The 26,802-nt window shown below is 44.4% G+C and overlaps 1 protein-coding gene across 1 annotated transcript in view; it reads right to left on the bottom strand.

Moving 5' to 3' along the window:
- The window catches only part of ADAMTSL3 (ADAMTS like 3), an 810,189-nt gene that overhangs the window by 385,471 nt on the left and 397,916 nt on the right, over nucleotides 1–26,802 (bottom strand). Inside the window, exons 4-5 of the mRNA XM_069766101.1 lie at nucleotides 21,171–21,298; nucleotides 10,355–10,400 (exon numbers count right to left, since the gene is read on the bottom strand). Of these exons, the coding sequence (XP_069622202.1) occupies nucleotides 10,355–10,400; nucleotides 21,171–21,298 (174 nt within the window). The remainder of the gene's footprint in view (nucleotides 1–10,354; nucleotides 10,401–21,170; nucleotides 21,299–26,802) is intronic.

Here is a 26,802-nt window from a genome sequence, read left to right as displayed (position 1 = left end):
TGACTCAGAAAACCGGGACATGTATACGGGCTTAAGGAGGGACACATGAAAGGTGTCGGTGATACCAAGGCGTGGAGGAAGGGCCAGACGGTAGACCACAGGATTAACCTGTTCGAGGACCTTGAAGGGACCCAAGTAGCGAGGAGCAAACTTAGTGGACTCAACTCACAGCCTGATGTTACGGGCGGACAGCCACACCAAGTCGCCAGGAGCAAAGGTCGGAGCGGGGCGCCGATGAGCATCGGCGGAGGACCTCATTCTCTCCTTAGAGGCCCGAATGGCATCCTGAGTGCGGTCCCAAATATCCCGTGCCTCCACAGCCCAGTCTGCCACCCTGGAGTCTGCGGAAAACACGGGCATAGGCACAGGTACCCGTGGATGCTGACCATAGTTGAGGAGGAATGGGGTTTGTCCAGTGGAGTCGGCTACGGCGTTGTTCAGCGCAAACTCTGCCCACGATAGCAAGGATGCCCAGTCATCCTGCCTGGCTGAAACAAAATGTCGCAGGTATGTGACCAAGGTCTGGTTGGCCCTCTCTACCAACCCATTCGTCTCGGGATGATAAGCGGAAGAGAGATTCAACTCAATACTGAGAAGACGACAAAGCTCTCTCCAGAACCAAGACGCAAACTGGGGACCCCGGTCACTGACAATTTTGTCAGGCATACCATGTAGGCGGAAGATGTGTTTAATGAACAACGCTGCCAAGGCCCGTGCAGAAGGTAACCGTGGTAGCGGCACCAAATGCACCATTTTTGAGAAATGATCGGTGATGACAGAAATGATGGTACAGCCGCGAGATTTGGGTAAACCCACGACAAAGTCCATCCCGACCATCTCCCAGGGCCTATCTGCCACCGTCAAGGGATAGAGCAACCCAGCTGGCCTTTGCCGCGGAGATTTATTTTTGGCGTAGGAGACACGCCAGAATATAATCCCTGACATCCCGGACCATATGCGGCCACCAGTACGTCCTCGCCAGTAGCTCAGATGTCCTCTTTGTCCCAAAGTGTCCACCCACCCTGGACGAATGAGCCCAAGAGAGAACCTCCGGTCGCAAATTAATGGGCACAAAAGTCTTGCCCGGAGGCACAGACTCCAGCGAAACCGGCGCTACGGTTCTCAGGCTCTCAGAAGGGACAATAAGCCGAGGCTCCTCTTCCTCCTCTTCAGTTGACATAAGGGAGCGAGAGAGAGCGTCAGCACGAATATTCTTCTCCCCGGCGAGAAAATGAAGGGAAAAGTGGAACCGGGAAAAGAACAAGGACCATCTGGCTTGGCGAGAATTTAGCCGCTGGGCTGTTTGCAAGTAGACCAAATTTTTGTGGTCCGTGTAAACTTGGAAGGGAAACCGCGCACCTTCCAGAAGGTGTCTGTTAGGAGTCGAGTTTCCTCTGCTGCACAGGGGGAATCTCGATCTGTGTCTGCTGCGGTCTCCCATTCGTTATCGGCCGCAGTGGGCTCTGCTCAGCGGAGACGTCGCTCCCAGCGTCTCGCTGGGGCTGATTCGGTGCATAGGGTCACTACTGCCTTTTCTGGCTTTCCTATGGTACCCTGCACTGATCTGCGGTGAGCGAGCCTCTCTGGGACTAAGTCCTTGTTTACTCCCACTGAGCAAGCCCAGGGCAGGGTCTCCCATTGGAGGTCGAGGGCCACATGTTCGGTCACATGCTCAGGTGCTGCAGTACATTCCATTGGTCCTTCTGGAAGGTCCTGAAAGGGCAAAACATGCTCAGGTACTGCAGCACTTTCCATTGGTCCTTCTGGAAGGTCCTGAAAGGGCAAAAACTTCAGTAGCAGCTTCCTGTGCTGCAACTATATAAACTGCGCATGACCGCACGGCCATGCGCTAGTATCGTCTTATGCTATATGCTTTGCGCCAATGTGGTCATGTGTTTGAATGTGTTCAGGGACCCGGCTGAAATAAGCCCCTAGAATGCTGGCACCGCCGGCGAGGAGATTGTGTTTAAATGTGTTCAGGGACCCGGCTGAAATAAGCCCCTAGAATGCTGGCATCTCCGGCGAGGAGTTTTGTATGCATGCATGACCACTCACTGCTCACATCTGGGTAGTTGGCCTGTGTCTCTGTGAAAGTCTAACAGGGCACAGAGCTTTCCTCTCGCGGTTACTCTGTGAAGCTAACAGAGTTGGTATATACCGTCATATAGAGCCGCCATTATTTAGCAGCAGGTGCTTTCCTGCACGGTGGATCCCGGGTTGCGAACGCACCAATTCCATTTAATAAATTATATATTTGGTGCGTTCCGCCAACCCTAACAGTGTCTCCACTCTGAAAAGGCCTATTTCATTGCTAGCAACTCCCTATCCCCGATGGAGTAGTTTCTCTCCGCTGGCGTGAAGGTCTTAGAGAAGAAGAAGCATGGATGCTTCCGACCTTGAGCATCCTTTTGATAGAGGACTGCTCCAGCACCAACGGATGAGGCATCCACCTCCATTAGGAATGGCTTTTCCACATCGGGACGATGTAAGATGGGAGCGCTAGCAAAGTGGGACTTAATAGAAGTGAAGGCCTTGGAGACCTCTTCTGACCACAATTTGGGATTCGCTCCCTTCTTGGTGAGGGCTACCAAGGGAGCTACCAGAGTTAAGAAGTGGGGAATGAACTGGCGGTAATAGTTAATGAACCCCATAAAGCGCTGCACCGCTTTAAGAGAATGGGGCTCTTGCCAGTCCATCACAGCCTGTAGTTTGGCAGGATCCATAGCCAATCCCTGGGCGGAGATGATATAGCCCAGGAACGGTAAAGACTCCTGCTCAAACATACACTTCTCCAACTTAGCATAAAGAGAGTTTGCCCGTAGGAGGTCGAAGACTCTGCCAACATCTCTCCGGTGGGAGTCTATATCTGGAGAGAAGATGAGAATATCATCCAGATAGACTACAACTGAGGTGGAAAGCATATCCCGGAAGATGTCGTTCACAAAGTCTTGGAAAACGGCTGGGGCATTACATAGCCCAAAGGGCATCACCAGATATTCATAGTGCCCATCTCTGGTGTTAAACGCCGTTTTCCATTCGTCCCCCTCACGGATGCGAATCAGGTTATAAGCACCCCGCAGATCTAATTCAGTAAACACTCTAGCTCCCCGAAGCCTATCGAAGAGCTCGGATATCAAGGGCAAAGGATACTTGTTCTTAACGGTGATAGCGTTAAGACCCCTGTAGTCTATGCATGGACGTAGTTCCCCATTCTTCTTCTGCACGAAGAAGAACCCTGCCCCAGCAGGTGACACTGACTTCCTGATAAATCCTCTTGCCAGATTCTCTTGAATGTACTGAGACATGGCCTCCGTCTCCGGGAGAGATAATGGATAAACTCGACCCCGGGGAGGCTCCGCACCAGGCAAGAGATCGATAGGACAGTCATAGGGGCAATGGGGCGGAAGGGTCTCCGCCGCCTTTTTGGAGAACACGTCTGCGTAAGACCAATATTGCTTGGGGAGAGAGGATAGATCTGCGGGTACCTCAGTAGTAGCAACCTGAACACACTCTCGGTGACACCTACCCCCACATGATTCATCCCATCCCAGAATTCTGCCTGAGGACCACTCGATGTGAGGAGAGTGGTACCGTAACCAAGGTATCCCCAACAGGACCTCATCAATCCCCTCAGGAATGATGAGCAGAGATATAATCTCCTGATGGGATGGTGACATGGACAGAGTAAAAGGGATGGTCTGATGTGTTATCTGTGCGGGGAGTGTCGACCCATTCACCACTCGTACCGTTACTGGTTGAGGTAGCATAACCAGGGGTATTGCGTGACGTTGGGCGAAAGCAGAAGACATAAAATTGCCCTCCGCCCCAGAATCCACGCAGAGCTCTACCGAGTGGGAGGATGAGCCAAAAGTAATTGTCCCCTTAAAGGACAATTTGGAGGCAAACGTCGCAGTGTCTAGTGCACCTCCACCTACTACCACTAGACGCTGACGTTTCCTCGACCGCTGATGACATCTGGTGGCAAGATGTCCTGACTGTTGGCAAATATGGCAAACCTGGGGTGCACGAGCGGTCCGGGACTTAGATCCCGCTCGTGACACTACCTTAGGTTCATGGGACTCAGGAGCCTGGACTGGAGATTCCAAAGGTTTGGCGAAGGTGGGAGCCAGCCGAAACCTCTGCCTACACTGGGCTCGCTCTAACCTCCGCTCGTGAAAACAGAGGTCAATACGAGTAGATACTGTTATTAATTCTTCCAGTGTGGCGGGAATCTCCCTAGTGGCCAGGGCGTCCTTAACGTGGTCAGCCAGCCCCTTCCAAAATATAGGGATAAGGGCTTTATCCGACCACTCCAGCTCAGATGCTAGAGTGCGGAAGTGGACGGCAAAAAGGCTGACCATGGACGAGCCCTGAGTCAATGCCAACAGTTGGAGCGCCGTATCATGGGTGACACGAGGTCCTAAAAAGACCTGTTTCAGAGTGCTCAGGAATAACGGAGCACTCTGCACCACATGATCGCCATGCTCCCACAGCGGCGTAGCCCACTGCAACGCCCTGTCCGACAATAAGGATATGATAAAGCCCACCTTAGCCCGCTCTGTAGGGAAACGAGAGGCCAGAAGCTCGAGATGTATTGAGCACTGACTCACGAAACCCCTACAGGACTTACTGTCACCAGAAAATTTCTCTGGTAGCGGGAGGCGAGATAGCGTCGGTACAGGGGTGGCAGTGGACAAAGTAGCTGCAGCCACACTTGCAGCCTGAACAGCGACAGCAGTAACATCTACAGCTGAGGTTGAACGCTCTAGAGCCGCCAACCTTCCCTCCAGCTGCTGGATGTACCACTGTAAACGCTGATCGTCCGTCATTACTAGCCAGACCTTGGCGCTAGTATTATGTTAAGGACTGGCGGAACGCACCAAGTATAGATGATATGAAACTAGGTGCGTTCGCAGTCCGAGGTCCACCGTGCAGGTAAAAACCCTGCTGCTAGTAAGACAGACTATATGACGGTACTATAAGTATACACGCACGGGTTAACTTCATCCTGCGTGAAGGAAGCGATCCTGTTGAGTCACAGGACTGCGGTACCGCACATAGAGCACGAGCAAGAAGTCAGCGAACACAACCCCAACACAGGATTGAAGTCCGATTAGACCACTTGCTGGCACAACACCGCAACTGGGTGTGTAAAGAAACTATTAAAATAGTAAATAAAGGCACGAGAGTGCATGCAGTGCCGCACTGACGGACGCCACTAACCACCCAGGCTTGGGTAAGGAAAGCGCAGAGGAAGCGCATGGCGCCGTACAGGCGGTCACAGCAACTAGACGCTGTTATGTGTGTAACGTGCTGTTGGATAAGTCGGGCGCTAGATAGCAAACATACACCTTCCGCGAACAGTCATCCAATAGGGAGGGTATTTTAAAGAGCGACTTTCACTCACAACACACACACATATTATCAAGACAATACTAGCGCATGGCCGTGCGGTCATGCGCAGTTTATATAGTTGCAGCACAGGAAGCTGCTACCGAAGTTTTGCCCTTTCAGGACCTTCCTGGAGGACCAATGGAATGTGCTGCAGTACCTGAGCATGTGACCCTTGATCTCCAACGGGAGATCTTGCCCTGGGCATGCTCAGTGTGTGAAAATAAGGACTTAGTCCCAGAGAAGCCTGCTCGCCGCAGATCAGTGCAGGGTACAACAGGAGAGCCGGAAAAGGCAGCAGTAACCCTTTGCACAGAATCAGTCCCAGCGAGACGCTGGGAGCGACGCCTCCGCTGAGCAGAGCCCACTGCGGCCGGTACAGAATGGGAGACCGCAGCAGACACGGGTCGAGATTCCCCCTGTGCAGCAGAGGAAACTCGACTCCTAACAAGAAGAACATCCGTTTTTATTGAATTCAGGAAAAAAAAAGGTTTCAAAGCTTCCACTCATTAGACAGGGACATAGAAAACTAGACACCCCTAGGAAGCAACATGGATGATATCTGAGTGGTGTCCGTTTTTTGGCACTCACCCATTGATTTGAAGATACAGTTTTGATCTGTAAATCAGATAAAAATCAAACATAGCCTAATTTATTTTTTTTCTGGACAATCAAACTGCCCAAAAAAATGCCCATAGACTATAATGTATTCGAACTGTCAAACACCAACGGAACATGAATATGAAACATGGATGTCTGAATGATGCCTTAACACTGTATTATGGCTTTTTCGTATTGAGCTGTAGTAGTCCAGCCATAGGCCATTAGTCCTTTACTATACTCTGTATGTGTCCTATTTAATCACTGGGGACATAGACACAGGAGGGCCTCTTTGCCAAAACAGTACATGGGCTCTTTGGAGCCCAGCAGGTCATCATAATGCACAATTCCACCTGTCTTAGAGGTGGAAATGGGCCCACATATGGATTTTGTATGCAGTGTCATACAGGCTCCATGCACTTTGCTGTTTGTATGAGACTTTAATGTTTCCAAATTACATAAAGGTAAGTGTCATGGGAATGTCTGTACATTGAACGGATGGGTTGTACAGTTCTAATAATAAACAATTGCATAATTATTGTATATATTACACATCAGAGAAATATGTACGTGCAATAGATCATGCTGAACTCCATTACTGTAAACTTGCTTCTGGCTGCTTACACTTGACAGGAGGAATAAACACATGAAACCAATTTGACTGTAAAATAATTCTTGTTTTCTGATTAGAAAGACACACATTTAATGTGGGGCCATGCTCTGTCGCTCCAGTATCATAGCGCTGTATGCAGAAGCATGCCTGGTGAAAGCTTGTTTCCATTTGTGAATGGGGGTTGTTCTAAGTATACATTCAGCAGACAGGACATAAGAAATAAAGGCACAGGCCGCACAAGGAAAGGAAACTGGGGTTTATTGTACAACAAATATGTTGTCAGACTTCATGACTAAACAGGATTGCGAGGTCAGCTGGTAAGACAAGTGACAAGAGAGGGCAGAACAAGGGACAAAATCAGAAGGGAATACTGCTGTCAGAGGCATTTCAGGAGCCAAATATCAGAAGGTCAGTCAAAAGCAAAGTCAGCAAGCTAAGGTCAAAATATGGGGAATCACAGCAACAGAGAGGGTCAAGAAAAGGATGAGTACAACAGAGAAAAAGGACACGAGTATAGGGAGTAAACCAGGCTTGATAACTGGCAAGTTTAAAGAGCAGCCATACTTTTAAGTAACTTTTCACAATAAGCTGCCCTGAGGAATAACACTATTTATGGCCATAATATGACTTTTATCTGTCATTTTCAACAGTTTCTGCCTCTGAAGTGACTGTCTCTGCAGTCCACTGGGATGTGGGGGGAGAAGACAAATTGCTGTGATCTTTCACATACACCACACAACACATAAAAAGGGATTCCTGCTCTTCATTCATTTTTTAGCAAAGTGTAGGAAAATTGACAGCATTACTGAGCTGTCTTGTTAGACAGATCTGCAACATAGTTCTCCAGAAGAAAAGAGGGGCTGACAACACTCACTTCAATGGGGCGCCCGTTCCATGTCCAGGGAACCTTCCTGGATATTACAAACAGTCCAACATCAAATGAACAGCCAAAAGAGTATTTTATTCAGCCATGGTACAGCAACGTTTCGACCATAAAGTGGTCTTTTTCAAGCATACAATATAGCGTGCTGTCTTAAATAGTGTGAATGCCACACAGTGCACCAATCACCATTAAGCACCACCCACATACACCAATCTACAAAAATATCACATATAACAGACAACAGATATATGTATATACACTATCCATCAACGCTCACACATATAGCTCATAAATAGTTACAATAATAAATACAAAACAAAAGATCTCTTCTTTGTTTATCCCGTGGTCAACGAATCCACTCCATGCATCGTTGTTTCCATAGGGACCACCAACAAATCAGCCGCATTGTAAGAGGGTTGTCATAGGAACAATGAAGTCCAATCCAAAGTATCGGCGCCAAAAAATTCAGCAACCTACCATCTAGCTTAATACATATAACAGTATTATTTTACCCATTACAATAACCCCTTCCTTAAATGCGAACATGCCTAAGTCATCATCCTGCGTTAAATACCTGGGTTCACTGCCGGGTCACTCAGATCTGCAAAATAGTTCTGTCTGCCTCTGCCTGTTTCCTCTCCCTGATCCTCACTTCTCCTCCCTCTCCATAACATATGATGGGCGGTGTCACCTGACACCAGCAATTTGTCTCTTTGAGGGTATGTGCACACGATGCGGATTTTGCTGCTGATCCGCAGCGGATCTGCAGCTGCTGGTCCGCAGCATTTTCCCATGAGTTTACAGTACAATGTAAACCTATGGGAAACTGAAAATGCTGTGCCCATGCTGCGGAAAAAAACGCGCGGAAAAGCAGCGGTTTACATTCCGCAGCATGTCAATTCTTTGTGCGGATTTTGCAGCGGTTTTACCCCTGCTCCAGAATTGAAAACCGCAGTGGAATCCGGACAAAAACCGCTATAAATCCGCAGGAAAAACGCGGTGTTTTTGCACTGCGAATTTATCAAATCCGCTGCGGAAAAATCCACAGAGGACCATTCTACGTGTGCACACACCCTTAAACAAGACAGATTTGAGTTGATTTTTTGATTGGAAGTTTAGGAGGCAGGAGGAAACGAAGAAGAGTCTGATAAGTGGGCAAGGAAGCTGAGTTATCTCTTAAGATATATTACAAAGATTCCTTTATACGATTGTTCTATTAATTTATGCAAAGTTTGTTGAACCTGCAGTTCCATTTTAAGTAGGGTGTGGTACTGCCCCACTGGCCACAGCAGGGAGTTGATTACAACTATTGAGCTATTGCAAAGAGCGAATATGGCGGCGCCTGGTGACAGTACCATCGCGAAAGTGTGTCCAAGCAGGAATGTAATATTTTAAGAAAGACGCTGTCCCCGCTTTTATTTACTAACTGTAATAATGACCTCTGCACGTATCATTTCATTGTCTGGGGAGGGCTATAGTAATGGATTTCTGTATTAGAAGTATATTTTTTTTTGGCCATTTCTGCCTAGTTGCTTTAACAACATGATAAGTGCTCTCTTATAGGGAGAAACCTGTCCGTCATGGGAAAGCTTCTTCAAAGAAAATTTTCTATGAAGTGGCAGAACGTTTGAGAGAAAAATATACCAGGCTGTAATCGTGCCACCAGGCTCTGATGGATGCTGCCCGTGGTTGGACCGCATGAATCAGATGATAGGTCCACTTCAAATAATATCAGAAAATAAAAAGATTGCAATAATAACAAGATCCTCCATAAAGCATTTCTTCATCTTAAAGTTAGTTTATACTCATTTCTTTATGATGATGGTATATATTTTCTATAAGCTAATGTGATTAACCATTTAAAGGTAATGTATTTTTTTTTCTGAATGCTGTATTTACCTTGTCCAGTTATTATTATTATAATAATAATATTGTTATTCTCTCACGTGAGAAAATCGGATAATGTAAATGACACTTGGGTCAAACTCTGATCAGAGAGTGTCAGCATACTGTGATCCCATTCTCTTGGATGAAAGAATCGTAGCACAGGTGAGGAGCAGAAGAACAAGATTTCTCCAGCTTCTCCATTATGGAAGTCTGCGTAAATTGGACTGCACTCGGATGACAACCGAGTGCAGTGTGATGTTTTACATGCACCCATAGACTTTAATGGGTTCTCGTGATCCGATTTGCAGAGCCACTTGCAGCATGCTGTGATTTTTTTTTCCACCGCTGATCGGCCCTGCCTCACAGTATAACATTGGTCCGAGTACTATCCGATAAAACAAGTTGTATGCTTGTGTGAGCGAGTTGTTAGATATTTATTCGTAATGTCGTAATTATAACTGTTATCTATAGAAATTTCCGTTTTTATTCAAATACCAGATATTTACACAGATTTTCACCTACTTTTGCACCTGTTCTCCACTAGACAGATGGCGTTCCATGCAGATTTCCACCACAGGAGGCCAGTGTTGCATTATTGTGAGTGAACTGAAATCTAGCCTCAGTCGGAATAAACAGGGTAATATAAACTTTCATAGAAAGTCTTCATGGAAATCCTATCTCGTTAATAAACCAGTGTCTTCTTTGCAGGCAATAAACGTCTAAATATTGGCTACTTTCAGTTAAATATAAAATGTTGTTTCCTAAATCCTCTCTAAAGTGCAACTTCCTCCTGAAACACCTCTTGTGAATCACTGCTTGGCAGGAGAGACATATCGGGAAGGGCGAGTACGAAGCCCTGGGTTGTCGATTCATTTAAGGAAGAAGTATAGGAAAACAGAGACAGGGACGTTCACCAAGTTTACAGCTCTGAGCCTGGAGACAATGGAAGAAAGGAAATGAATAATGGCACTCAGACTTACGCTATTGCTGCATGTCCTGTAGCGAATGTTCCGTCCTTCGCAGCTCCTGAAATACAATGTTGTGGAAATCAGAAATCGTGACAGCACGCTGTAATGCCGTAAAATCAATATTTCTTAATAAAAAAATAATGAATCCAATTCGATGTAAGAAAACTAACATCACATAAGCTTTGTTAAATTAAAAGGAATTATGTCACCATGTGATCATCTCTGAAATACTTTCCAATAATTTAGGCACGAAAGTATGCGCTCTATACTAATGAATATACCTCTCAGCATTACTTTGTCAAGAATGCACGCATCAAATTGGAGCCTCATACAGTATGACAGTCAGGGGTACAGTGGTGCCGGTGCTTAAAGAGACAGAGCATAAAGCCAGAGGGTAAAAAAGGGAGTAAATAAAACTTTTCATATTATATATTATATTCAGGTTGTCATTAGTATTTCTGTGGTATGAATCAGTTGTAAAGTTGCACTGTAAAAGAAAGTGTCCTACACATGTATTAATATACGGTACAGAACTTTAAGTAGAGCAGGTCAGTGCAGGGGTCCCCAACCTGTAGCTCGGGAGGGAGCAATATGTGGCTCACAACGCTCTCTCAGAGCTGGATGAGGTTCGTGGCCCTCATATATCTATATAGATTGAAAAATTACAAAGTTATGGCTTTTGGAAGGAGGGGAAGAAAACAAATCTTTGCAGGAAGTACAAGGAAATAAGAAGGTGAGCGCTACCACGAGTGCGTCATGCCAATTGTAAAGCATCCTGAGTTCATTCTTGTGTGGGGTTGCTTTCTAGGCAACGCTGTTATAAATAAATAAATGGCTTCTAAGCATCCTCCATGGGCAATTTCTCTCTATGATCAAGGAGCAATTTGGTGACATACAGTGTTTTTTTTCCAGAATAATTGATCAACATGTCACGAGGCAAAAGTGATAATTAGTTGACTCGGTGAACAAAACATTGAAACTTTAGGTTCATGGCCAGGAAACTTCCCTGATCTCAATCTCATTGTGAACGTGTAGTCAATCCTCAAAAATCCGGAGGACAAACCAAAACACAGAATTGTGATAAGCTACAAAAACACTAATTAGGGAAGATAGTGTCCTCTCATATTATGTATAGTGTCTTCTCTTATTACATAGTGTCTTCCCTTATCTATATATATAATTGTCTAAGGTCCATTTCCGTCTGTTTGTCTGTAACGGAAATCCCACGTCACTGATTGGTCGTGCCCGGCCGGCCGCGACCAATCAGCGACAGGCTTTACTATTGATGCTGCCTATGCAGCATCAATAGTAAAAAGATATAATGTTAAAAATAATTTTAAAAAAATTAAAAATCGTGCTATTCTCACCTTCCGGCGGCCCCCGAAGCATTCCCCATCCTCGCGATGCTCTCGGCAGCTCCGTTCCCAGTAATGCTTTGTGAAATGACCCCAAATGATGTAGGATCACGCGAGACCACTACGTCATCACGGGTTATTGCCGCAAAGCATCACTGGGAACGGACCTGGCAAGAGCATCGCTAACTCCTGGGCTGAATCCAGGGGCCGCCGGAAGGTGAGTTTATAACTATTTTTTATTTTAACAGGCTTAACAGGGATATGGTGCCCACACTGTACTGCTATATACTACGTGGGCTGTGTTATATACTCCGTGGCTGTGCTATATACTACGTGGCTGCTATATACTATGTGGCTGTGCTATAAACTACGTGGGCTGTGCCTGTGCTATATACTATGCGGCTGTGCTATATACTGCATGCACTGTGCTATATACTATGTGGATTGTGCTATATACTATGTGGACTGTGCTATATACTACGTGGGCTGTGTTATATACTACGTGGACTGTACTATATACTACGTGGATTGTGCTACATACTATGTGGACTGTGCTATATACTACATGAACTGTGCTATATACTAAGTGGGCTGTGCTTTATACTACGTGGCTGCTTTATACAGTACTATGTGGCTGTGCTATACACTACGTGGGCTGTGCCTGTGCTATATACTATGTGGCTGTGCTATATACTATGTGGCTGTGCTATATACTACGTGGACTGTACTATATACTTCATGGATTGTGCTATATACTACGTGCACTGTGCTATATACTACGCGGGCTGTGTTATATACTACGTGGACTGTACTATATACTATGTGGCTGTGTTATATACTACGTGGACTTTACTATATACTACGTCGACTGTACTATATACTACATGGATTGTGCTATATAATACATGGACTGTTTTATATGCTACGTGGGCTGTGTTAGATACTACATGGCTGTGCTATATGCTACATATATGCTATATGCGATTATGCTGCAGCGCGGGTGCCACCACCAGTGCCTGCCTGCAAAAGGGGATTTTTTTCCAAGATATTTATACAATATTCATTATGTAAACTAGTGGGCAGGTCAGTGAGGGATCAGTGACCTGTCAGAAGTCATACACATGAATACCTAAGCAGAACACCACATTAAGACCCCATCACATGCTGCCACGAAACACGAGCATATCATTAACTCAAAACTGAAAATAAAGATTAAACAACAACCACAAGATGGATTTCATCAACCAAGGTATAATTTTGATCAGTATAATGGCGCCGACCTGACATTGTCTGTAGGTGTTGTGAATTCTGCTTTTGGGTTCCCTCCAGTGGTTGTAAGTGGGAATGCAGGTGTCCCTGAGTTGCAGTCCTGGCCAGGTGTATCTGCTGATTGCAGTTCTGACTGGGATATTTAGGTGTGCAGGATTCATTAGTCCTTGCCAGTTGTCCATGATTCTGGGAGGTTTTGGATCTTTGTCTGGTTCCTCCTGCCTTGCTGCCAATTCAGCAAAGATAAGTGTCTGGTTTTTGTTTCTGTGGCACACATGCTGTGTGCTTAATAATTCTGTGCTATTCATTTGTTTTCTCTTGTCCAGCTTAGACTGTGTCAGTGTTTTCTCAGTCTTGTTGGATTCTCTGGAGTTGCAGATATACGCTCCACATCTTTAGTTAGATGGTGGAGTTTTTGTATTTTCTGCTGTGGATATTTTTGGAAGGATTTTAATACTGACCGCTTAGTATTCTGTCCTATCCTTTCCTATTTTAGCTAGAGTGGCTTCTTTTGCTAAATCCTGTTTCCTGCCTGCGTGTGTCGTTTCCTCTACTACTCACAGTCAATATTTGTGGGGGCTGCCTATCCTTTGGGGTTCTGCTCTGAGGCAAGGTAGAATTCCTATTTCCATCTATAGGGGTATTTAGTCCTCCGTCTGTGTCGAGGTGTCTAGGATTTGTTAGGCACACCCCACGGCTACTTCTAGTTGCGATGTCAGTTCAGGATTTTCGGTCAGTATAGTTTCCACCTACTCCAGAGAAAGTTCCATGCGGCTCCAAGGTCACCGGATCATAACAGTACAACTGGCCTCTAATGAGTTAAATGCATCTCAGAAGAAGGGAAGAAAGGTGTTGAGCCATTTTTTTTTCCGCACTCTGTTTTGTCTTCTCTTCCCTCTTTATCTCTGGGTGGCTGAGGAGTCTTGTGCTAGCATGGATATTCAGGAATTAGCTTCTCGTGTGGACCAGCTTGCTGCTAGGGTACAGGGTATTTCTGATTATATTGTTCAGACTCCTGTTTTAGAGCCGAAGATTCCTACTCCTGATTTGTTTTTTGGTGACAGGTCCAAATTTTTGAGTTTTAAAAACAACTGTAAACTGTTTTTTGCTCTGAGACCTCGATCCTCTGGTGATTCCATTCAGCAGGTTAAAATCATCATCTCCCTGCTGCGTGGCGATCCACATTTGGAATTTTCCCTGGAATCTGGGAATCCGGCTTTGCTTAATGTAGACTCCTTTTTTCAGGCTTTTGGATTATTATATGATGAACCTAATTCTCTGGATCAAGCTGAGAAGACCTTGTTGGCCCTGTCTCAGGGTCAAGAGGCGGCAGAATTGTATTGTTAGAAATTTAGAAAATGGTCTGTGTTGACTAAATGGAATGATGATGCTTTGGCGGCAATTTTCAGAAAGGGTCTTTCTGAATCCGTTAAAGATGTTATGGTGGGGTTTCCCACGCCTTTCGGTCTGAGTGATTCTATGTCTCTGGCCATTCAGATTGACCGGCGCTTGCGGGAGCGCAGAACTTTGCGCGCTGTGGCGTTGTCCTCAGAGCAAATTCCTGAGCCAATGCAGTGTGATAGGATTCTGTCTAGAACAGAACGATAAGGTTTCAGACGTCAGAATAGGTTGTGTTATTATTGTGGCGATGCTTCTCATGTCATTTCTGTCTGCCCTAAGCGGACAAAGAGGATCACCAGTTCATTTACCATCAGTACTGTACAACCTAAATTTCTGTTATCTGTGTCCTTGATCTGCTCATTGTCATCATTTTCTGTCATGGCGTTTGTGGATTCAGGCGCCGCCTTGAACTTAATGGACTTTGAATTTGCCAGGCGTTGTGGTTTTTCCTTGCAGCCTTTGCAGAACCCTATTCCTTTAAGGGGCATTGATGCTACACCTTTGCCTAAAAATAAGCCCCAGTTTTGGACACAGGTGACCATGTGCATGACGCCAGCCCATCAGGAAGTTTGTCGATTTCTGGTGTTGCATAATTTGCATGATGCTATCGTGCTGGGTTTTCCGTGGTTGCAGGTACATAATCCTGTGTTAAGGTACCGTCACACTAGACGATATCGCTAGCGATCCGTCACGTTGCAGCGTCCTGGCTAGCGATATCGTCCAGTGTGACAGGCAGCAGCGACCAGGCCCCTGCTGTGCTGTCGCTGGTCGGGGAAGAAAGTCCAGAAATTTGTTTCGTCGCTGGACTCCCCGCAGACATCGCTGAATCGGTGTGTGTGACACCAATTCAGCGATGTCTTCGCTGGTAACCAGGGTAAACATCGGGTAACTAAGCGCAGGGCAGCGCTTAGTAACCCGATGTTTACCCTGGTTACCATCGTTAAAGTAAAAAAAACAAACGCTACATACTTACCTACCGCTGTCTGTCCCCGGCGCTGTGCTTCTCTGCTCTGGCTGTGAGCGCCGGGCAGCCGGAAAGCAGAGCGGGGGGGCATATAATCTTGTTCGTATTAAGCAGGGTGATGAATGGAAAACTGCATTTAATACGCCCAAAGGTCATTTTGAATATCTTGTGATGCCATTCGAGCTCACTAATGCTCCATCTGTTTTTCAGTCCTTCATGCATGATATCTTCCGGACTTATCTTGATAAATTCTTGATTGTACATTTGGACGATATTTTGATTTTTTCCGATGATTGGGAGTCTCATGTGCAACAGGTCAGGATGGTTTTTCAGATCCTTCGTGACAATGATTTGTTTGTGAAGGGGTCTAAGTATCTCTTTGGGGTGCAGAAGGTTTCTTTTTTGGGCTTCATTTTTTCTCCCTCATCTATGGAGATGGATCCGGCTAAGGTTCAGGCCATTCATGATTGGATTCAACCCACATCCGTGAAGAGCCTTCAGAAATTTTTGGGTTTTGCTAATTTTTATTGCCGTTTCATTGCTAACTTCTCTAGCGTGGTTAAACCCTTGACCGATTTGACGAAGAAAGGCGCTGATGTGGCGAATTGGTCCTCTGTGGCTATCTCTGCCTTTCAGGAGCTTAAACGCCGATTTACTTCTGCTCCGGTGTTGCGCCAACTGGATGTTTCTCTTCTGTTTCAGGTTGAGATTGACGCTTCTGAGATTGGGGCAGGGGCCGTTTTGTCTCAGAGGGATCCTGTTGGTTCCCTGATGAAACCGTGTGCCTTCTTTTCTCGTAAGTTTTCGCCTGCTGAACGCAATTATGATGTCGGCAATCGGGAGTTGTTGGCTATGAAGTGGGCGTTTGAAAAATGGCGACATTGGCTTGAGGGAGCTAAGCACCGTATTGTGGTCTTGACCGATCATAAGAATCTGATTTACCTTGAGTCTGCCAAGCGGCTGAATCCCAGACAGGCTCGATGATCCTTGTTTTTTTCCCGTTTTGATTTCGTAGTTTCGTATCTTCCGGGTTCTAAGAATATTAAGGCTGATGCCCTCTCTAGGAGTTTTTTGCCTGATTCTCCTGAGGTCCTTGAACCGGTCGGCATTCTGAAAGAAGGGATGGTCCTTTCTGCCATTTCCCCTGATTTACGACGGGTTCTTCAGGAATTTCAGGCTGACAGACCTGACCGCTGCCCAGTGGGGAAACTGTTTGTTCCTGACAGATGGACTAGTAGAGTGATTTCTGAGGTTCACTGTTCTGTGTTGGCTGGTCATCCTGGTATTTTTGGTACCAGAGATTTGGTTGGTAGGTCCTTTTGGTGGCCTTCTTTGTCACGTGATGTGCGTTCTTTTGTGCAGTCCTGTGGGACTTGTGCGCGGGCCAAGCCTTGTTGTTCCCGTGCTAGTGGGTTGCTTTTGCCATTGCCAGTCCCTGAGAGGCCCTGGACGCATATTTCTATGGATTTTATTTCGGATCTTCCGGTTTCCCAGAAGATGTCTGTTATCTGGGTTGTTTGTGACCGGTTCTCTGAGATGGTTCACTTGGTGCCTTTGCCTAAATTGCCTTCCTCTTCAGATTTGGTTCTGTTGTTTTTTCAGCATGTGGTTCGTTTGCATGGTATTCCGGAGAATATTGTGTCCGACAGAGGTTCCCAGTTTGTTTCTAGGTTTTGGTGGGCCTTTTGTGCTAGGCTGGGCATTGATTTGTCTTTTTCTTCTGCATTTCATCCTCAGACAAATGGCCAGACCGAGCGAACTAATCAGACTTTGGAGACTTATTTGAGATGCTTTGTGTCTGCTGATCAGGATGATTGGGTGGCCTTCTTGCCATTGGCCGAGTTTGCCCTTAATAATCGGGCTAGTTCGGCTACTTTAGTTTCGCCTTTCTTTTGTAATTTTGGTTTTCATCCTCGTTTTTCTTCTGGGCAGGTTGAGCCTTCTGACTGTCCTGGTGTGGATTCTGTGGTTGACAGGTTGCAGCAGATTTGGGCTCATGTGGTGGACAATTTGGTGTTGTCTCAGGAGGAGGCTCAACGTTTTGCTAACCGTCATCGGTGTGTTGGTTCCCGGCTTCGGGTTGGGGATTTGGTCTGGTTGTCTTCCCATCATGTTCCTATGAAGGTTTCTTCCCCTAAGTTTAAGCCTCAGTTTATTGGTCCTTATAAGATTTCTGAGATTATTACTCCGGTGTCTTTTTGATTGGCGCTTCCGGCCTCTTTTCTATCCATAATGTCTTCCATAGATCTTTATTGCGGAAATATGTGGTGCCCGTTGTTCCCTCTGTTGATCCTCCGGCCCCTGTGTTGGTTGATGGAGAGTTGGAGTATATGGTTGAGAAGATTTTGGATTCTCGTTTTTCGAGGCTGAGGCTTCAGTACCTTGTCAAATGGAAGGGTTATGGCCAGGAGGATAATTCTTGGGTTTTTGCCTCGGATGTCCATGCTGCTGATTTGGTCCGTGCCTTTCATCTGGCTCGTCCTGATCGTCCTGGGGGCCCTGGTGAGGGCTCGGTGACCCCTCCTCAAGGGGGGGTACTGTTGTGAATTCTGCTTTTGGGTTCCCTCCAGTGGTTGTAAGTGGGAATGCAGTTGTCCCTGAGTTGCAGTCCTGGCCAGGTGTATCTGCTGATTGCAGTTCTGACAGGGATATTTAGGTGTGCAGGATTCATTAGTCCTTGCCAGTTGTCCATGGTTCTGGGAGGTTTTGGATCTTTGTCTGGTTCCTCCTGCCTTGCTGCCAATTCAGCAAAGATAAGTGTCTGGTTTTTGTTTCTGTGGCACACATGCTGTGTGCTTAATAATTCTGTGCTATTCATTTGTTTTCTCTTGTCCAGCTTAGACTGTGTCAGTGTTTTCTCAGTCTTGTTGGATTCTCTGGAGTTGCAGATATACGCTCCACATCTTTAGTTAGATGGTGGAGTTTTTTGTATTTTCTGCTGTGGATATTTTTGGAAGGATTTTAATACTGACCGCTTAGTATTCTGTACTATCCTTTCCTATTTTAGCTAGAGTGGCCTCTTTTGCTAAATCCTGTTTCCTGCCTGCGTGTGTCATTTCCTCTACTACTCACAGTCAATATTTGTGGGGGGCTGCCTATCCTTTGGGGTTCTGCTCTGAGGCAAGGTAGAATTCCTATTTCCATCTATAGGGGTATTTAGTCCTCCGGCTGTGTCGAGGTGTCTAGGATTTGTTAGGCACACCCCACTGCTTCTTCTAGTTGCGGTGTCAGTTCAGGATTTGCGGTCAGTATAGTTTCCATCTACTCCAGAGAAAGTTCCATGCGGCTCCAAGGTCACCGGATCATAACAGTAGGTTACCGTGCCCAATCCTGCTGACAGGTTTCCTTTAATCGCCTTGCATGCTCCTCTAGGAAATTAAACATGCACATTTTCTCTTCAGAGAGGAAGAGGACTTGAATGCTAGAGCCACCTATTGGAAGGAGCAATCCTACAAGTCAATATCAACCCTTTATAGAGCCTTGCAATATGACTAAGGATAAGAGTCAAACCAGAATTCCAATTTGCAGAAACGATGTTTTGGGGTATTGCCCCTCATCAGTGCAAAGTATGAGATCTGAGACTGGCTATCTACAGCAGTGGAAAGTGTCAGAAACAGTTTATAACAGCCTAGGGGGCATTCAGACTTCTGTACAAATTGGTGAAAGATTGGACCTCCATGCACGGACTGGCCAGAGGTTTCCTGACCTGAGTGTGGCAGACTAATAGAAATAGATGACGCTGTCATACTCGGCTCGGGAGACCGGCGGTCAGCCCATGCATAGTGGTCCAAGCTAGGACCGATTTGTACAAACATCTAAATGCGCCCTTAAGAGCATAATCCATGACGTTACACATTCAATTAGCTACATTCTAGATATCTATCTACATTCTAGAGTTACTGTAGGTAATAAATATTTAGAAAGAATCAATAAATGGTAATGTCCTAACCTAAAGGACCCATGGTGTTTGCATTCAAAAATAAAGTTTGTCTGGTTGTTTTTTTTTTTTTTTTTAACATTCATGGGGATGAGAAAGGACAGACAAAAACAATCTGGACATTGCCTCACTTAGCAGCCAATTCATTAGAATGAATCTATTAAAAGATTCATTTCTGTCTTTTTATAAGGCTGTACATATTATTTAGTTCAAGCGCAATTTCTTCCATTAATCATCAGCCAAGTGATGAAAGATATGGGAACATTACCACAATATTGAATTAACCATGTACGTTTACCGTATAGAATGCATACATAGTTTAATTTAATATGTTAGTTTATGGTAATTTTACTAGAGCATAAGCTCGCTAAGGGTACCGTCACACAGTGGCACTTTGATCGCTAGGACAGCACGATCCGTGACGTTCCAGCGATATCGTTACGATCTCGCTGTGTCTGACACGCTACTGCGATCAGGGACCCCGCTGAGAATCGTACGTCGTAGCAGATCATCTGAAACTTTATTTCGACGCTGGATCTCCCGCTGACATCGCTGAATCGGAGTGTGTGACGCCAATTCAGCGATGTCTTCACTGGTAACCAGGGTAAACATCGGGTTACTAAGCGCAGGGCCGCGCTTAGTAACCCGATGTTTACCCTGGTTACCAGCGTAAACGTAAAAAAACCAAACACTACATACTTACCTTCAGCTGTCTGTCCCCGGCGCTCTGCTTCTCTGCACTCCTCCTGCATCCTGTGTCAGCGTCGGCCAGCCAGAAAGCACAGCGGTGACATCACCGCTCTGCTTTACGGCTGACCAGCGCTGACAGTGCAGAGGAGAGCACAGAGCCGGAGGACAGACACGGAATGTAAGTATGTAATGTTTGTTTTTTTACGTTTACGCTGGTAACCAGGGTAAACATCGGGTTACTAAGCGCGGCCCTGCGCTTAGTAACCCGATGTTTACCCTGGTTACCGGGGACCTTGGGATCGTTGGTCGCTGGAGAGCGGTCTGTGTGACAGCTCTCCAGCGACCAAACAGCGACGCTGCAGCGATCGACATCGTTGTCGTATCGCTGCAGCGTCGTTTCAGTGTGACGGTACCCTAACATTTTGGAGGTCTACAATGCAGCCAAGAGTTGGATTTAAATCTATCTGTTAGTATAATTAGCTTTAAATATTATTTTTTTTCCAGGACAATTTTGAAAAATATGACATACTAACAGTTGGTTAAGAAAATAAAGAAAAACATGAGGATTAATGAACAATAATGAGATTACGGTAATAATCTAGGTGACATTTTTATATCAAAATCAGAATGAGCAGCTGGAATCTCTCTGGTACGCAGTCTATGTCAAGAGGACAAGATGGTCTTGGCCGAGGCAGCACAGATAAAGAGAAGACGTGACACTCGATACACAGTCAGTGAATGCGTCACATATTCTTGACTAGTGCAAGTATTTTTACTTCATGTTGGCGAAGGAGTCGTCATTGTAAACTGAAATTATTATAACATGATGACACTGGAACCAAAGGAGCCACTAAACTTTTTTATGGTCTTTTTGTCATTTTTTTTAAAGGAGGGAGGATAAAAAAAGGGAATATTTTTTACATTAATTTTCCTTATCCATTTTCAGATTGGCATAATGGTAGAATAATCATATCACACTATTCCTGTGAAGCAATGATAAGCAATGTCCCCACAGATTACCACACGGGTCAGTAATATGGAGGGTTATGTTACGCAAAAGTATATAAAATTAGAACTCGGGTGCATTTGTTTGCTGCCTGCAACCTTGGCTTTTCTAAGTCAGGTGACCTTGTCTTAGTTTGCTGACAAAGTGAAAAAAAAAATTGGAGAAAAGCATGTTCTGTCCCCGGGTACATAGAACTTCATACTAACCGGCCATTCAAGCATCTTCGTAAAGAGTAGGATGCGCCACCACCACAGGTCCGTGAACAGTCACTCCAGCTTCCCCAGGCATCCCAGCCATTGTCCTTATCATTGTCAGAACGAGTAATTCTGGAAGTCTGTAATAAAAACAAAAGTAATATAATTATTAATAAGAGATGCAGAATATGAATGGACATTTTATTTAGCATCAGTTTAGACTGAAAAAGCCTGAGCAACACAAACGAAATGACAAACGTCTGGAATAAACGTGTCAACCTGCTGCGATTTCTGGCCTGCCAAAAATTACCTGGTGCCTTTAATGGTTGCACTTTTTTTTACCTTACGTGTGCAATCTGATAAGCTTGAGTAAGTAGAGTATGAATATGTGGAAATACAAAGTGTTCCTGTATATATACGGTAACTATATTTTCATATGCCACATATGAGGTCTTCTTCACCTACTTCAATGCTCTACTTCAATTTTACCTTTGTACTTCAGTTAATTTTTTCCTGTAATTAGAGAAAAATTAAGTTGATGAGAGCTTTATAGCCTAAAAGAGCACGGACAGAGCCTATGTGTATTTGTACATAGTTGGAAATTATTAAGTGGTCTAATTATTCCTAATTGTGGCAGTTTTTGTTTATTTAGGCAGCGGGGCCTTCCTCCCAATGCTCAGAGCTGCCGCTAGCATTCAGCACGGAGCCAGCCATCTCGTGAGAGGACTAGGAAATCACAGAAAGGCACTCACCAACTGACGAGAACCAGACCGGCTCCGACCGAACAAAATTAATGATTTATTGTTCACAAGTACTTTATGAAATACATGCTTTCGGCTAAATAGCATACTATGACATTGAGCAGACTCTTTCTTCATAACGGTGCGATAATTGGTGATTTTGCCCATGATACATATTTTAAATTACAGTACAAACTGATTTCATTAATTCTATGCAAATTATAGCGCAAGAAAAAGTAACGGTTTTCATCAGTCTTCGGTGTATTTATATATGGCTTGGCCAAATCCCAACAGCCCGTTACCCAATGTCCCTCAGGCCAGATAACTATGTAGTATGCGTGTGCCATGTGGCCAGGTATTACATGGAAAAAACAAACGTTTTGCCGTGGCTTGCCATGATTTTACAAATCAATAATTGGCTGCTATCTTTTTCCAATTTTAATATCTTTCATCCATTAAAAAAAGGTTCAACCTATAACAGCAGTGGAATAATCTAGTCTAAGTGGCTCACCAGTTTTATGGAATCATGTCCTTTCCTTTCATACAAAGTGTATTATTTATATTCTCACCAGGTCAGGTTCCCTTTAAGCGTGAGAATTTATATATTTTTTACTTAAATACGGTAGATATTTTTTTTTTGTCTAATAATCATTTTTGCAGTTGGTTTTCACTACAAATTTTGCACCATTTGGCTTGTACAGGCTCTTTGTTTCCTGCATATTCAACTTTAATGTTATCTGTGGTCATAAATCGGCTGAGGGGAGCTCAGAAAAAGTCAGATAACAGAGTTACAGACTTTCCTCTTAGACTATGAGTGATCTTGTTCTGGCAGTCTCAGTTACAGATCAGCCACTTTCTCACACACTGAGCAGCACTTCTGTCCATACAATGGCCGCCGGTGGAGGAGCACTGGAGGAGCATGTGACCAGACTACTCCATCGGTCTCCTCCAAAAGGAAAGCAGCTTTCCCAATGTGAGGTGTTTTTCTATTGGAGGAGGCTGATGGACCGGTCTGGTCACATGCTCCTCCACCAGCGGCCATGGTATTGACAGACGTGGGCTCAGTGTGTGAGGAAAGCTGCAGTGACTAGAGAAAGTGGCCAATCTCTAAATGAGACTGTCAGAACGAGGTCACTGACAGTCTAACAGGAAAGTCTGTTATCTGTCTTTTTCTGAGCTTCCCTTATGACCACAGATAACATTAAAGTTGAATATGCAGGAAACAAAGAGCCTGTAAAAGCCAAATGGTGCAAAATTTGTAGTGTAAACCAACTGCACAAATGATTATTAGCCCAAAAAATATCCATTTAAATAAAAGAAAAAATACATTTTTATATTTTAGGAGATAAATGCTAGATCCAAATGTGTTTAACTCACTGGATACAGTCTAGCAGCGGGTTAAAGGGTAAATATAAAACTTAACTTTTACTTAGATCCTTATAAAACTCACAAACAGAAACAAAAAGTGAAACACAAGTGCCAGTGTTTTTAAAAAGCCGAGAACGACCACAAAAAACACGCAACAAACTACAGGTAAAAACCAAATACAACGATGTTTATAGATCACTCATATGTTTAGGGCATTGTTACCCATATGGTGCTACAACAATAGATGAGCAAGCTCAGCAGGTAGTAGAAGGCGGGCCGCACCCCAACCTTTTAGATTCAAACCCACCAATAGTACCAGAATACATATATGCCTCAAAAAAATAGATACATATAGGCATATGTTCAATGGGTATCTATGCGTGGATACATATATTAGCAGCGTTCTATTTTATACTCATCCTGTGGGACCAATGCTCTCAGCGATGCCCCTCTCACAGAGTTTCCGGGACTTTGATGCGGATCATGCCATACTATCCATTAATCCCGGCAGAGGTCTATACCCAGCGAAAACAAGAAAGGGAAGTATACTATTCTTTTTCCCTCTCTATCTACATCACATAAGCAGGAATGAGTTGTGGATAGGTGGCTAGGTATGTGCTGCATACTCCACCCTATGGGGTGTCCTGGTATTCTGAGTTTGTCATTAGAGAGACAGTCTTGAGGATTTTGTTTCCTGTTAAGGTACCGTCACATTTAGCGATGCTGCAGCGATATAGACAACGAGCCGATCGCTGCAGCGTCGCTGTTTAGGTCGCTAGGAGACGTCAAACACCGGCAACAGCTGAACGATGCAGGAGCGATCCAGTGACGTACTTATCGTTCTCGCTGGTTGTTCGCTCCATTGAAAACCATTGCTGGCATCGTTGCTTTTGCTGTCAAACATGACGAATCACGCCGACCTGACGACGAAATAAAGTTCTGGACTTCTAGCTCCGACCAGCGATGTCACAGCAGGATCCTGATCGCTGCTGCGTGTCAAACACAACGAGATCGCTATCCAGGACGCTGCAACGTCACGGATCGTTGTCGTTCTCGTTGGAAAGTTGTTCAGTGTGAAGGTACCTTTACTTGAATCTTTTAGGCTATGTATCCACTATAAGGTTTTGGTGAGTTTTTGATGTTACGGATTTTCTGCACCATTTCTGTACCTATTAAGTAAATTAGATTACTTGCATTTTTTTTCCAAAAATATGCAGCACAAAAAACTTACCAAAATCTCATTGCAGGAACATAGTCGTAAGGATTTTTTTTTTTAGATTTGTTTATAACAATTTTCTAATAGGTACAATTTTCTTTAAAGATGGAGCTTCACTTTAGTTCTCTATTAGTCTAAGTCTAAGACCACAGTCACACGTTCAGTATTTGGTCAGTATTTTACCTCAGTATTTGTAAGCCAAAACCAGGAGTGGAACAATCAGAGGAAAAGTATAACAGAAACATATGCACCACTTCTGTATTTATCACCCACTCCTGGTTTTGGCTTACAAATACTGAGGTAAAAAACTGACCTAATACTGATAGTGTGAACTTGTCTGTAAACACATAAAAAATAACCACTGTATGTATGTAATGTATGCAAAATGGACATAAGGTTATGCTGGAGAATAGCTATGATGGAGTAAGATGCGGTTCTCACATTCAGACCAAGGAGCCTGTTGTATATATGGCACTTTTATACCCAGAATATTTCAGATACACCTTGGTATGACCCAGCCGGTGTAAATAACTATAAAAGACTTAATTTAACATCTGAATGAGCAGTCGAATTGGTAAAAAAAAATGAGACGCGTAATGCCAAGCATATTCTCAATAGGCGTTTCAGCCTAATTAAGTTAACACGTCCAACAAAGATTGGTTATATTATTTGTCAAAAACTGAAAGGTCCATTCCTCGTACACATATTTTCACAGAGACACATGGATTTTTCAAAGATTTCCTTAAAAGCTTAAAAAAAACATAAAACTAGGGTTTGAAGGGAAACGCACTTCCCTTGCCAATCTGTGCACTAATCCAAGTGGTATTTGAAGCATCACAATGTGTTTTTATTGGCATGCCGCTTTTATTTTCGTATTTTGTCCTGTGTAGAAATCATATGGGCTCCGATTCCTCCCAGTTGAATCAGCTGACGTTTAACCCCACAACCTTTTGAGTTTTCAGCAACAGCTTGCAAAGCAATTTACAATAAGCTTCTGGATAGGCGAATGAGGTTTAATCGAAGGACAAATCACACATGACACGTTTAAGGAAAAGCTATCGGTTAGCAATGGCATGATCTGTCTGATGAACGTCGGCTATATGGTTTATATTGGGCTACCCAGAGCCTGCTAGAAAAACTCTGTGTATATTTATATGGCATGAATGAAGTCCTATTATAATAACACGTTGTTTTGTAGAAGAGCTAAGAACTAGTGGGTGCTGGAAACTTTAATAAGAACTTCTTAGAGGTCATCAGTAGCTGCTATAGATAGTATAAAATAAGGAGGAGCATTGGCATTATATATAGTAGTCACCAGTTCACCAAAATGCTATTCAAGTATTGGGATGTAAAACTACATGCCGTGACTGACACATGATAGATGAAGCGAGGAAAGTCTCACTTAGAATTTTAAAGAATGAGGCATCATCTTGTACAAACCAAACAAGGACTTGGGTTTGACTCTGTAGCCTACCTTATGAACAGGTTAGACCACAGAGTCAGACCCAAGTCCTTGTTTAGCTTGTACATCATGATATATTATCTATTGATATATCTACCTATAGATAGATAGTTAATGTGCCTCCACATTGAAATTGCAACTCCAGAAAGGAAATATTGAGGAATTATGGAAATCACAAACATGTTTATGATATGCCAATGATGAAAACATGAAATTAATTGGGTTTTCAAATATCTCGATTTATTCAGTATAATTTATGAACACAAGCTATCAATGAGTTTATTAATGGTTCATTAATGGTTGTCTGTGGATTCCAATAGAATTAAACAAGGCATCAAATATTTTCTTCATAAAAGCTTCTCCACTCATCACAAAATGGAAAGGTTAAAAGCTGCAAAGCTTCTGACACAGTCTTTCAAAAGCTATGAATTGGAAAAAAATCAACATGGAGGAGAGATGTCCCAAAAAAGTATGGGTCTGAAGGAATGGTTCATGGGATTCCTTTAACCCCTTCTTGACATGTACGGCGCATGTCGTGTCTCTCCCTTTGATGTGGGCTCTGGCGCTGAGCCCACAACTTTCCCGGCACATGTCAGCTGTTTTGAACAGCTGACATGCGCCCCTAACAGCCACGGGTGGAATCGCGATCCACCCACAACTGTTAACCTATTAAATGCCGATGTCAAAATCTGACAGAGGCGTTTAATGTGATTGTGCCGGAAGTGTGCATCACTAATCCCGCTCATTGGCGCCCGTAGCACATGACCGCGGGTTGCCGATGGGTTGGCATGACAACCCATGGTCTGCAGCAGACTCCTGTGGTTATCATTGCCGGATTGCTATGAGCGCCGCCCAGCG

The sequence above is a fragment of the Ranitomeya imitator genome, chromosome 4 (genome assembly GCF_032444005.1).
Source record: "Ranitomeya imitator isolate aRanImi1 chromosome 4, aRanImi1.pri, whole genome shotgun sequence".
Taxonomy (NCBI): Eukaryota; Metazoa; Chordata; class Amphibia; order Anura; family Dendrobatidae; genus Ranitomeya; species Ranitomeya imitator.
The sequence above is the reverse complement of the archived record's forward strand: the minus strand, read 5'-3'. Positions and strand labels throughout refer to the sequence as shown.